The sequence below is a fragment of the Lasioglossum baleicum genome, chromosome 7 (genome assembly GCF_051020765.1).
Source record: "Lasioglossum baleicum chromosome 7, iyLasBale1, whole genome shotgun sequence".
NCBI classification, from domain to species: Eukaryota; Metazoa; Arthropoda; class Insecta; order Hymenoptera; family Halictidae; genus Lasioglossum; species Lasioglossum baleicum.
This window is the reverse complement of record NC_134935.1, coordinates 1,006,542-1,019,508: the sequence shown is the minus strand read 5'-3', so window position 1 is coordinate 1,019,508 and position 12,967 is coordinate 1,006,542. Positions and strand designations below refer to the sequence as shown.

At 39.2% G+C, this 12,967-nt stretch overlaps 3 protein-coding genes across 13 annotated transcripts in view; 1 reads left to right on the top strand and 2 right to left on the bottom strand.

Moving 5' to 3' along the window:
- LOC143210726 (Y+L amino acid transporter 2-like) overlaps positions 1-12,967 on the top strand; it is a 694,702-nt gene that overhangs the window by 419,944 nt on the left and 261,791 nt on the right. The gene's annotated exons all lie outside the window — the stretch shown is intronic.
- On the bottom strand, positions 11,271-12,356 carry LOC143210731 (uncharacterized). Its single transcript, XM_076427869.1, has 2 exons — positions 12,221-12,356; positions 11,271-12,136 (listed from the first exon to the last, which is right to left on the bottom strand). Exons 1-2 carry the CDS (start codon positions 12,231-12,233, stop codon positions 11,406-11,408), a joined length of 744 nt encoding a protein of 247 aa, XP_076283984.1. The 5' UTR covers positions 12,234-12,356; the 3' UTR covers positions 11,271-11,405.
- On the bottom strand, positions 12,656-12,967 carry LOC143210733 (uncharacterized). The gene has a single exon (XM_076427872.1). It carries the CDS (start codon positions 12,965-12,967, stop codon positions 12,656-12,658), a length of 312 nt encoding a protein of 103 aa, XP_076283987.1.

Here is a 12,967-nt window from a genome sequence, read left to right as displayed (position 1 = left end):
CGTGCGCGACGTCAGTCGCCAAACAGGGTAAGTCAAAGTACACCGCTATGATATTTCATTAAAGCGAAAAGAAATGTTATTTAAATAATGTTGTTGTTCTACACAGTATCAGCCGGTCGAGTGTCCACAGAATTTTGAGGGACGAATCGATGCACCCATACAAATTTGTGCGGGTGCAAGAATTGCTACCAGCGGATTTCAACCGGCGGCTTGAGTATTGCAGGTGGCTGTTGGATGAAGTGTCACGAAATCCGGCGTTCCTCCCGTGCATATTGTGGACCGACGAATCACTCTTCACAAGAGAAGGGTGCTTCAACGGCCACAATTTGCATATGTGGAGCGTCGAGAATCCGATGGCAGTTCGGCAACGCGCATCACAGACCCGCTGGTCGGTCAACTTACGGGCCGGTATTTGTGGCGAGCATGTTATCGGGCCGTACATGCTACCTGATAGACTGAACGGCCCGGCGTTCCTGACATTTTTAGAACATGCTCTGCCGGATCTCATGGACGATGTTCCTTATGCGATCCGGCAGAACATGTATTTTCAAATGGACGGTGCGCCAGCGCATTACGCCGCAAATGTCCGCGCGCATTTGAATGAAGCCTTCCAGGTGGATCGGCCGCGGTGGTCCTGTTGCGTGGCCCCCACGGTCACCTGATCTCAATCCGCTGGATTTTTTCCTCTGGGGCTACTTGAAGGTAATTTCAATTTTCATTTATTTCTTCGGGTATTTATTAATCGTTATCGTATACGTGTATACTTACGTGTTGTTTTTCTTTTATAAATATCATTTCACAGGATAAGGTCTACAAGCGCCCGTTAACCACGCCTGAGGAGATGGTGGCACGACTTCACGGTGCCATCGCGAACATAACGCCGGCCACCCTTCGCGGCGTCATGCGGGAGACGATCCGGCGAGTGAGATTATGCATTGAACAAAACGGAGGACATTTTGAACAATTAAGGCGTTGAGTCCAATTGTAACCGGCCCTTTTCAGGGCCCCAAATATTTAACGCAGGAATAACGTAGGAACTACCTGGTACGTGCTGAAGTGACAGGTGCGTTGACCTGGACGCACTTGCCGTGCTGCCCTCCATTTGCAGCCCTTGGATTTGACTTTGTTCTTAGTGCATCTGTGTGAAAAAAACATGTGATTTATTTATCGATTTGAAAGTGAAAGTGAAAAGTCCAGATCGTTGACCGCGTATCCGTCAGGGTGTCGTATACCTGCTATCTACCACCAGGTGTGCAGTTCGTTGACTTGGCTGACACACATTTCGAAGCAGCAAATGGATTTACGGCTGAATAAGTAAGTTTTTAAAACAATCAGTTTCTGTGCCTCTTTTCTCGTTCGGGTAAAGTTGCCGTAAGTCGGGTAAGGATGATCCGGGTCTCCATCGATTTCAATGACCTTTAAATAATGTTATAAAACTCGACGTTTTAAATATCTTCTTCCTTTGAAATGGTTGACGGTCGGCTTTAGTTTCGGAGACATTAGCAGGCCGTGTCCGCTATCATGAACACCCATAATGAATTTACAAGTAAAGCTTCTCGCGATAATCTCGTAAACTAAAGCCTACAGCCAAAAAGTCTAAAGAGAAATGTTGTTCAGAATAATGGTTTTGACCACATATCCAAAGCTCATTGAAATCGGATAGAAGCTAGTAGTACATCGATCCCATGGATTTACAAGTAAAGTTTATCGCGATAATCTCGTAAACTAAAGCCTACAGCCAAAAAGTCTAAAGAGAAATGTTGTTCAGAATAATGATCTTGACCACATATCCAAAGCTCATTGAAATCGGTGAGCATTCACATAATCGAGAAACTCTTGTTCGTTGCGATGTCACGGCTTACCACCGACACTCGCTTGCCGGCGCGGCACGGCGCGGCGGCCCAGGGCGCGCTCTGATTGATCCGTGTTTTTCGTTAATAACTCCTAAACAAAGCCGCAGTTGACATTGGTGCAAAGGAAAATGTCTCTTAGAATGGTCTCAGGAACCTCCCATTTCAAGGAAGTACACGAATTTTGGGACACCCTGTATATATATTCTCCGTCGTACGGTTACGACGGACGTCACTATCGTTGTGAATAAAGTTTAATTAAATGGTTCTCGTTGAACTACAAATTCTGCAGTGACTTTATTCTGAAGTCCTAACCACTCCTAACCAAGTAACTCACGCAATACGTAGAGTAGGCTACGTTCTTCGGTACCTTCCCCGAAGCTTCTGATTCTCTCCGAGAGTATCCATGAACCATCCATCCTACATCCTATGTAGAGAGATGTAACAGTACGACTGCGTGTACTGTTATACTCCGTGGTTTAATGGTTGAAGAAGACTTGGAAATCTTCTTCACTAATGAGCGGGAACACTGGAGTAAAAGGACAACTCACTATATGGTCGTTCAGGTGTGAACGACAGTTCCCACACTATTTATTAGTTATAATAATACTTCTCGAGAATACAAGAATACGGGGCGTAATATTACGCATAAGCAACTCGTGCTGATAACCGATAATAGTTAATTGCAGGCGCGTGTTACACGCGGTCGTTGAGGGCTACTAGAGCAACACGTCTTGTCTGTTCGAGAGTTCGTAACGAAGAGACGGTTGGCGGAATCGTTGCGCGGCAGCGCGCGCGATCGTTGGTAGCCAATGCTGCCAACTTCATCGCCAACTCGCTGTTGAGGATTTGTCTGGGGAATATAGGGATAAGATCCCGTGTTCCCCACACCTTGTGGGACAAATATGTGTCCCAGCAAAGGAAGGTGCCAGAGGCCACGTGGATTGTACATAGGATTTAACTCAGGGTCACCGGTGTAGGGAAATTATCGTGAACCTACACACTCACGTAGTATGACGCAATCAGAAGGAATATTGTGGAGGAAAGTAATAGTTCACAGATTACACCGAACAGCTCACTTTATTCGCTGTGTAATCAACGGATAGCAAAAGGTGCTATATAATACGAGTAATATACAAAGATTGTAATAAGCCACAACGTGGTTGACAAAATATATGTTTAACGTAATACGTTTGAGCGAGGATAAAACACGTGTTACCACAAAGAGATCTCACGACGAACAGGATGAGCGTAATAGCTCATCCCAGCGTTTCTCTCAGAAGCACCTTGTGCGCAGGCGCGGAGCCTCGCCATTGGACGAATGCAGCGCCGAGCCTACACCTAGAGTGTTCTTGCGCCATCTCTCGGAAATCGGCGGGCACTTTCCGAACGACCCGATATTTATATGCTGAGCCAGAAAAATGTCAAACTTGGCTATTAATTCCAACAAACCTAAATAATTTCCATTATGAAGTGAATCAATAGTTTCATTACTACCCCGAAATGCAAGACCTCGTTCTGCTAAAAATTGGATAACGGAAGCAATTCGCTCTAAAAGTGCACACCAATATTTTTGTTCGGCCTCAATTTGGCTTACAAGTTGAGAATCGACACGTGCATCCTTGTTTTTGCGAACAAACAGCGAAATTATCGCTTGTCTATGGGCGGGGCATTCTTCATGTCTTTGCAACAAATTATTTGCGTTTTTCCAGTCGTCAAATCCTTCTTTCGTAAACCGTGACGAACAGCCTGAATCAGTAACTTTGCAAACAAAACAGAAAAGTAGTCCTTTAGTTTCTGAATAACACAACTAATCTGTCATGTAACTTTTGTTTGTTGGTTTATGTGTGTATGTGAAAAACGACTTTCGACAAAATCGTGGATTACTTTCTTTATTGTATGTTTTTTTTAAAGACAAATCCCTGTTCATATGTTGCACTATCGCTACTTCCTTTCGCAATTCAATAATCTCGATTGAAGTTGCTCGGCCATTCTCACCAATATTATTGGAGTACATTTTACTTTAGTATTGTTATTGGCTTGTAGAAGATGTTGCTATATTGAAAGTATGTGCTGTGCTTTCCGCCTCTCTTTGGCTTAATGATGATTCTTCTATAGCACTGCCTTTATCTACTGCACAGTGAGACTTGACTACTGTATTTTTTGCTTCCATTTCTTTGTATTCAGCACCATCACGCGCGACATTAAAAAATTCAGACAGCTTGCGAGTTTTTGATATGTGATCTTGGTTCTTTTTTTCCTTTTCATTTTTTGTTTTACGTTTTGCGCTTCCAGAAGAGTAATGTCGATTCGTATCTCTGGCTCTGTTGCTCATGTTGACTTCATCCATCCCACGCTCAGGATCGACGTAGCGTCTCGATGCATTCAAAGAATAATAATTTATACATGGTGAAAAAAGGTGGACGAAATTTTTGTGGGATCTTGTAGGGGAGGGAACGCCGAAAATTTTCCGACATGATAGAAGATTGTCTTCTGCTGTCCGTGGAAGATATCCACTATCAATTAAAAATTAAAAACAATCATAAGAATTTTTCATCATTTTTTTCAAATCTACTTTATTAATCTATACTAGGCTACATTAAGTAGGAGGTACATGTACATAATAAGTACGATACGATACGCGGTGTTGGAGATCGGATACGAGGATCAGTTGGAGTCAGTGGGTGTGTATGAAGTCTCTGTGCAATTGTTTCACACACACGTTTAATCAAACAGTTAAACGAAAACCACAACAGTAAAGAGTACATTTAGCAAATAACGAGACGAGATTGCAGTGTAACGAATAGCGATAGAAAGACGGTTAAACGACAGCGGTAAACAGCACGATATGTACGCGGTGGCTGTTAACAGTAAACCGTGCTCCCGATCAACTGGTCTGTAGCCGAAATTCACGCATTCGGCCGATCGCAAAGTGGGGGGCCGCACGGCTGACGTGACGTCATCCGCTCGGCTACTCAACGTCGGTTGGAACGGATCAGCTGAGTGCAGATCAGGGAGGGAAATCTCCCATGTATAATGTATTGTAGGGATTATCCCTAGGGCGAACGACCGCGCTTGGGGGTGGGGAGCTTTTCTCTTCCTCCGCGCCGAACGACAACCATTGCTCTCTTCTTGTTCCGACTTGTGACGAGAACTCACGCTCTTTATTTTTCCTCGTACACGCTGCAGTTTGTTGCACGTATACATCGATCTGTTAATCGCGCTCGATCATAGTGTCGATTCGGGAGTTTATTTATACCCGCGATCATTTCCAAATAAACTAGATGGGTGTTGTTGCTCGCACGCTTCGCGAGCTTCGCAAGTAGGGTTGTCGTAGCTCGCTCGCTTTGCGAGCTCGCGAGAGGGTTAGTGGTACGGATGTTATTTGGTGTGTGACTCTCCAAGAGTCACACAAAGAACTTCCCGATTAGTTAGTTGTAGTATATTATTATCATTATTAAGTGTACATTTTAAGAAGATTATACGTTTTCAGGGAAATTCAATAGTTTTCTACTTATCAAAATGTTTGCTATATGGCGTCGCATTAAACCAACATCGTAGGCTCGTTGCTCGCTTGGTTCCTTGTTATAGCATACTAATGTTGCAAAATAAATTGTCTTAATTAGTTTTTCGCAAACGATACAACTCATCATTATCCGGGTTTGCAGTATTGATCTTGGTTTTCTTCGATACTGTTAATTTAAATTGTCCCAAAATATATAAACCGCGCTCAATTTTGAAACTCTGCTCAGTGCTACATACAACATTTGTAAAGTTCGCCTTTCTGATTTTTTAAAATCCAAATATACTTTCTCGTATGTTTGTCCCTGACTTTTATGAATCGTAATCGCTTCAGCAGGAACCACTGGAAATTGACTACGTGTGATTTGATATTATTGGTGTAAAATTTTGATCAATATTTGCATTTTTCATATAATCACGATAACGAGTTCTTACTTTCACTCCTACTCTGGCCAATTGAAAATATAACCACAATATAGACGGAATTTTAGAATTTTCTTGAAAAGTAATAAATTTTAATATTCCGCATGTGTGTGTGTGCTCCATTAACCAATCCGTTTTCAACATCAATGTTATTAATAATTATCATATAGTTTATATTAATTTTCAATTTAATCTCAGTTAATAATTCGTTTTGAACTGATTGTTTTTTTAAAGATTGTAATATAAATTTTTTTTGACTTTCATCGATATTCTTTGAAAATGTATTCTCGGGAGTAGAGATGATTAACTCACTCTTGCATTGGGATAATTTTCGATTATTGTAAGCGGAAACATCATCATAAGGTACAAAAAAAATTTTGTGTGTAATTACGTTTGTTTCTTCGGTGGAAACTTTCCGTTCTCTCGTATAAATTGCATTGTTGAATGAACTCCTTTCGAAAAAACTAAAAATCTAAAAAACTACTTGTCCAATATGGACCAAAATCTAATCAGCTCTAAGTTACAGCGGGGCACATCGATTGCATCATTCATCATCCTGATCGCGTTGTTACTTTCTCTGAAAACGTTAACGAAAAATTTGATCACATACAAACGGACATACGCACGCGCGCACACACACACGAACATTTTGCTGAAAATAGTCTAAAATGACTGCAATGACCATGAAACGTGAAGATCTGCTAAAAAATCGATTTTCGATTTTCTCGGGGTCATTACAATAACTTCCCTATAAAATCGGGAAGTTAAAAAATAGCTTTGAGTACATCTGTGATTTTTTCCGTCTAACCTCCGACCACGTGGAACGATCGTTCGTGGATTCGATCAATCGAAGCAGCCGCCGCCGGTAACGACGCACAGTGGTCGATTTACTCCAAAACGTGGCCAAAAATAAAAAAAATGAATTTTTAAATCAAGAGTTTTGTATACGAGGGTTGGCTACCCTGATAGTTGGGTTATTGGATGGTTAATGGAAATTCCACCTGAGCGAGAAATTCAGTCTGAAAGTGACCATCGTTCAAGTAGCAGCTACGCACAGTAAATCGTTGAGTGAGAAAAGTGCCCAGAAGTGAATATATTTGTATTATATGGTACTAATTTTTATTCTAAAATATGGAGGGTGTCCCTGGAGATAAGTAAATCATGTTTATACATTATGTAAAATGCAAGTAACAATGGATAATGTAATATATAAAATATGACAAAATTTCATACGAAAATTTTGGAAACCTAGGAAAATAGTTATGATCTGGATCGATCTGGACTATATGACTTGTACACACCGTTAGTTTCCATTATCACCTAGTAGGATCAACAAAAAACGGGTGCCCCGATGTGCCCCAGCGGTTATTTTTGCAATTTTTATAATGTACTGCATGGGCTGGAAACCCGCTTTTTGTGATTTAGACCTTATTTCATGGTTTAAAGTAATATTATTATAGGTCGTTGAATTCGTCTCGATACCAGTTATAATATACCAGTTACAATATTATAAAGTAAAAAATATATGTTAATATTTAAAAATTTGAAGTAACCTTTTTTTTATAAAAAAAGATATTTTTACAAATTTTTTATCTTAAAATTTGTAGAGAAGTGAATACTGATCAACTTTTATTGGAAACATTTTTTTGTCAGATCAAACATATTTGTAAAAACTTGTGAAAATACCGGTATTGCGCACGGAGGGTTTTACGACGGACCGTATTTCTATTGTGTATACTTAACTATGTAGTTTAAGCAACCGTACTTCTTGGGGCATCTTTTGCATTGGAAAAACTGAAAAAGTACCGGTATTTATTACGATTTCGGTAGAATATCGGTTATACCGAAACCGGTATTTTAACGATTTCAAGCATTTGCTGCTATGTAGTTTCTTTGTCATTTCATCTTCGACGTTTTCTGTTTCTGTATCCGCCTTTCTACGTTAATCTCTTTTGTTTTCAAATTCTATTTCTGGCCTTCCGTATTGTCTTTTCTGTCTCTTTTCTACTCTTCAGCTTCCGGTGTCAGAGTTGTAGAAATTTCCAGGAAGGAACTTTTTTTGTTTTAATAAAGGATCATTTACACGGCGAGTTCAAAATAATATTTTCAGTTATTGAAGCACTATTATCTAAAAAATTTAGAAGTTCTTATCAATTAACCGACCATAAAAAAGGAACGCTTCAAAATTTGATATATGTATTCAGGAAAAAGTGGTTGTGAAAGTTAACAGAACAGAAGTAAGATTTTACCAACGATTCGACGACGGCTGAACGGTTCCCTGACATTAGATCTAATTTATAACCTTCCACTCTTTAAAACACATATTTAAAACAAAAAAATCTTCTTCTACAATTTAATAATTAGCCGGCTACTTGTGTTCTTTACATAATTAACTTCCCGATTTTATAGGGAAGTTATTGTAATGACCCCGAAAATCGATTTTTTAGCAGATCTTCACGTTTCATGGTCATTGCAGTCATTTTACACTATTTTCAGCAAAATGTTCGTATGTGTGTGTGTTTGTGTGTGCGCGTGCATATGTCCGTTTGTATGTAATCAAATTTTACGTTAACGTTTTCAGAAAAAGTAACAACGCGATCCTGGATGATGAATGATGCTATCGATGTGCCCCGCTGTAACTTAGAGCTGATTAGATTTTGGTCCATTTTGGTCAAGTAGTTTTTTTAGTTTTTTCGAAAGAAGTTCATTCAACAATGCAATTTATACGAGAGAACGGAAAGTTTCCACCGAAGAAACAAACGTAATTACACAAAAAAAATTTTTTTCAATTTTTTTAAAATTTAAAAAAAAATTTAAAAAAATTTTTTTTTGTACCTTATGATGATGTTTCCGCTTACAATAATCGAAAATTATCCCAATGCAAGAGTGAGTTAATCATCTCTACTCCCGAGAATACATTTTCAAAGAATATCGATGAAAGTCAAAAAAAATTTATATTACAATCTTTAAAAAAACAATCAGTTCAAAACGAATTATTAACTGAGATTAAATTGAAAATTAATATAAACTATATGATAATTATTAATAACATTGATGTTGAAAACGGATTGGTTAATGGAGCACACACACACATGCGGAATATTAAAATTTATTACTTTTCAAGAAAATTCTAAAATTCCGTCTATATTGTGGTTATATTTTCAATTGGCCAGAGTAGGAGTGAAAGTAAGAACTCGTTATCGTGATTATATGAAAAATGCAAATATTGATCAAAATTTTACGCCAATAATATCAAATCACACGTAGTCAATTTCCAGTGGTTCCTGCTGAAGCGATTACGATTCATAAAAGTCAGGGACAAACATACGAGAAAGTATATTTGGATTTTAAAAAATCAGAAAGGCGAACTTTACAAATGTTGTATGTAGCACTGAGCAGAGTTTCAAAATTGAGCGCGGTTTATATATTTTGGGACAATTTAAATTAACAGTATCGAAGAAAACCAAGATCAATACTGCAAACCCGGATAATGATGAGTTGTATCGTTTGCGAAAAACTAATTAAGACAATTTATTTTGCAACATTAGTATGCTATAACAAGGAACCAAGCGAGCAACGAGCCTACGATGTTGGTTTAATGCGACGCCATATAGCAAACATTTTGATAAGTAGAAAACTATTGAATTTCCCTGAAAACGTATAATCTTCTTAAAATGTACACTTAATAATGATAATAATATACTACAACTAACTAATCGGGAAGTTCTTTGTGTGACTCTTGGAGAGTCACACACCAAATAACATCCGTACCACTAACCCTCTCGCGAGCTCGCAAAGCGAGCGGGCTACGACAACCCTACATGCGAAGCTCGCGAAGCGAGCGAGCAACAACACCCCTCTAGTTTGATATTAGATTCACATTTAAAAAAACAAAAAATCTTGAGGTATCAAATTTCAGCTGTATTTAATACTTTCTTACTACGTACATCCGCCATTTTGTTCTCTGTTCTTTTAATTTCAGTTTCATAATTAATGACTTCAGGAACCCCAAAACACCAAGTTTTGTCCCATTCTGACAGTTTTCATAGGTTCAATCTCGATTTTACAGCCGCCATTTTACTTTCTTGCGATTTTGATTTTTAATTCGTAATCAGCGACCTCGAAAACCCCGAGATACCTAGTTTCGTATAAATCAAAGAAAGATTTGATTTTTGACCACGTTTTGGAGTAAATCGACCACTGTGCGACGTTACCGTCGCGCAATCGCCTTGTACACTTTTGTACACGGCACTCCAACGTCCACAGTATGTGTGGGTTAGATCAGTCCCACAGGTGACTGGATTAATATATTGATGTAGAGTTGTGCTGGATGGATAATATACACCATTGCACGATGTACAGTCTTTATTACACGAGAGTCTTTATTACTCTCTACTTGTATTCTGCTTGTCTACTTTGAAACCTAACTAGCCGTCTCTCGTGTTTCCTTTTATGTGGGTGGTGGTCAGTTTTTCCTACGAGAAAAGGGATCTACCTTGCGGGGGTTCGAAGGAGCTCCTGCGGTTCACTTTCTGCAGCGAGAAACTGTCTTTTAGCGAAAAAACCCCCTGGTTACCTGCGATAGTATTAGCGACCAGGTGTAGGGTACGCGTGCGGAGTGTGGAGGAGGGGAGCGCAGTGGCGGCGATAAGTACCGTTAGGCGCGGCGCGTCATGGGTTCGCTCAGGGGACAGGCGCGTTCCATGCTATTCTTGCATGAGAACGTGACACATAGTGTAATTTAACAATTTTTTATTTTAATGTAATATAATAATACAAAATAAAATAATATAATAATACATAATAAAATAATATAATAATACATAATAAAATAATATAATAATACATAATAAAATAATATAATAATACATAATAAAATAATATAATAATAATACATAATAATATTAAGTAGGAGTAGGATGAGAGGACCGAAGAAATCTTAGGAGTTCACGTACTAAAACACGTTTCTGAATTTCGGTTAATTACCAACTGATCGATTAGCAATCGATCTGCTCGCACACAGTACCCTCGTCCCCGCGTCGGCCGTGAGCCCAAGCTACTCGATCCACCTGAGCCCCAAGCTACTCGATCCACCTGAGGATTTCGCGGGATCGGCGCGGCGCGGTGTAACCGGTGACCCGCAGGTGCTGTCGATCAGTTCGGTCGTCTATAATAAAAAAAAATATAATGCACAAATATACAAAATATACATAAATATACAAAATATTCACATTTATACAAAATATACACAGATGACATCAAAATACACTGAATAGCACTAAACTTCCTGTGCAGATATTCCAAGCTTATTATGTTTCAATAATGCTTGCTGAAGTACTGCGTCTCGTCGTCTTCTGACGTCCTTCCCACATCGAATCTTATTGACTGTGGTGCACCACTTGCCTATAAAGTGCGCGACTTTCACAGTCAATATTCTTTTTTGCAATTGTTGTGCATGCTGCATACATACAATAAATGGAAAGTTGATTTCCCCATGCAACATGTTCTCCATGTATTCTTGGAGTTTACTTCTAAAATACACATGAGGCATGGTTTTGTGCAGCAAAGTATCAATTTTTTTTAATACATTCTGTATTGATGCATCTTCGTTCAATATGCGAAATGATGCTCTGCACAACTCAAATTCTTTGTGTGGGCTAACACATAATATTTTTTTAAAAATAGCAGTGTTATTTCTTTGTACTCTTCTTGTGTTATATCTTCAGAATTTTGAGGCGCAGCACTCGTTTCTTCCACCACTACCTCGGACACCTCAGTCTCTTCTTCTACTTCTTCTGTCAGTAGTTTCCTTAGTGTCAACAGGAAGTGTCCACTGCATACATTTTCGCAGTTGAAGCCAACACTTCGGCTGGAGGTAATGTTGTTGATGAGTAGAATTTTATATCCCATCTCGAAGCCATACGGAGTGTGATTTACGTTCTGATGTCCAACAGATCGCATGCATCCAAACAAATTCTCCAAGGGATCTTGATTGACGTATCTTGTCTTCAAATCTTCATATCCCTGTGTCTTCAAAAATCTCCATAAAATTTCAAATGAAGAGATAATATTCACCCAATTCTTGAGGCATAGTGCTCCAGACACTGGCACTTTTGTAACTGGATGAACATACCGCATACATTTTAAACCCCTTATTGCGTCGGACCAAAATTCTTGACGTCCACTGGCTTCTGATACGACTGTCCTCAGTGGAGCTTCTGAGGCTGCAGTGTGTCCATTGACGGAGTCGAACAGCTTGTTGAAGAAGTTAAGGACTTCTGCTGTCGTGAGGCCTTCCTCCTTTTGTATCTTCAATGAGCCATGGTCTGTTTCTACAACGCCTATAGTAATTAATATTTTGTTAGTTATTCAAGCATAACAGAACGTCCATATTATTCATATAGTGAAATATAACTTTTACTTACATTGGTGGCACATACAAGGAATCCTATATGTGATGCCACTGTTTCGCTGAACACTTTTGATGCGTACTTCACTTTCATTTTCTTTATCCTCTGAGGTACGACATGTTCACTTGTCAGCTTCTTCATCATGGGGCGTACCACGTAGCCAGCGATGTCCATATTATACGCCTGCTTAATGATCCTCCATGATGCGAATTGCCTTTCGCATTCTTTTCTTCCTGGCGTCACATTTATTTCCAGATCCTTATTTAATAAATTGTTTCTGACTCCTTTAATCAGGTGCGGTGGATCATAAAATGGTATTAATTGGATACCATCTATTTCAATGATGACACCTATAAGTACAAAATGATTGCATTGAGTCTCAATATTATATTTTTCAAATTATACAGAAAACTTAATAAAATGTATACATACGGTGCTCTTCTCCTTGTCTCAATTTTTTCGCCCGTGTGCTTGCCTGTAAGGTTTTGATGGCAGCAACATTCGATGATCCTTGGTCGCATACAGTGGCAACAACTTGTAGTGCCCAGTTTTCTTCAGTGCTTTCACTATGTTCTTGATGCACTGTATTAATTGCGGTGTCTTTGTTTGTCCTTCGCAATAATCGTAAGAAATGGGCATTTTCCATCCACTGTACAGTCCTCTTAACATGAAGACAAGGGCATGATCGGCAAATCTTGATGTTCTTCTTGTGCCCCAGTCTTCGAACCCAATGATCTTGTCACTATTTACATGAGTCCACAT

Bases quoted from the DNA above. Each gene is read 5' to 3' on its own strand.
- LOC143210733 (XM_076427872.1), bottom strand. From the start codon at position 12,967: ATGTGGACTCATGTAAATAGTGACAAGATCATTGGGTTCGAAGACTGG.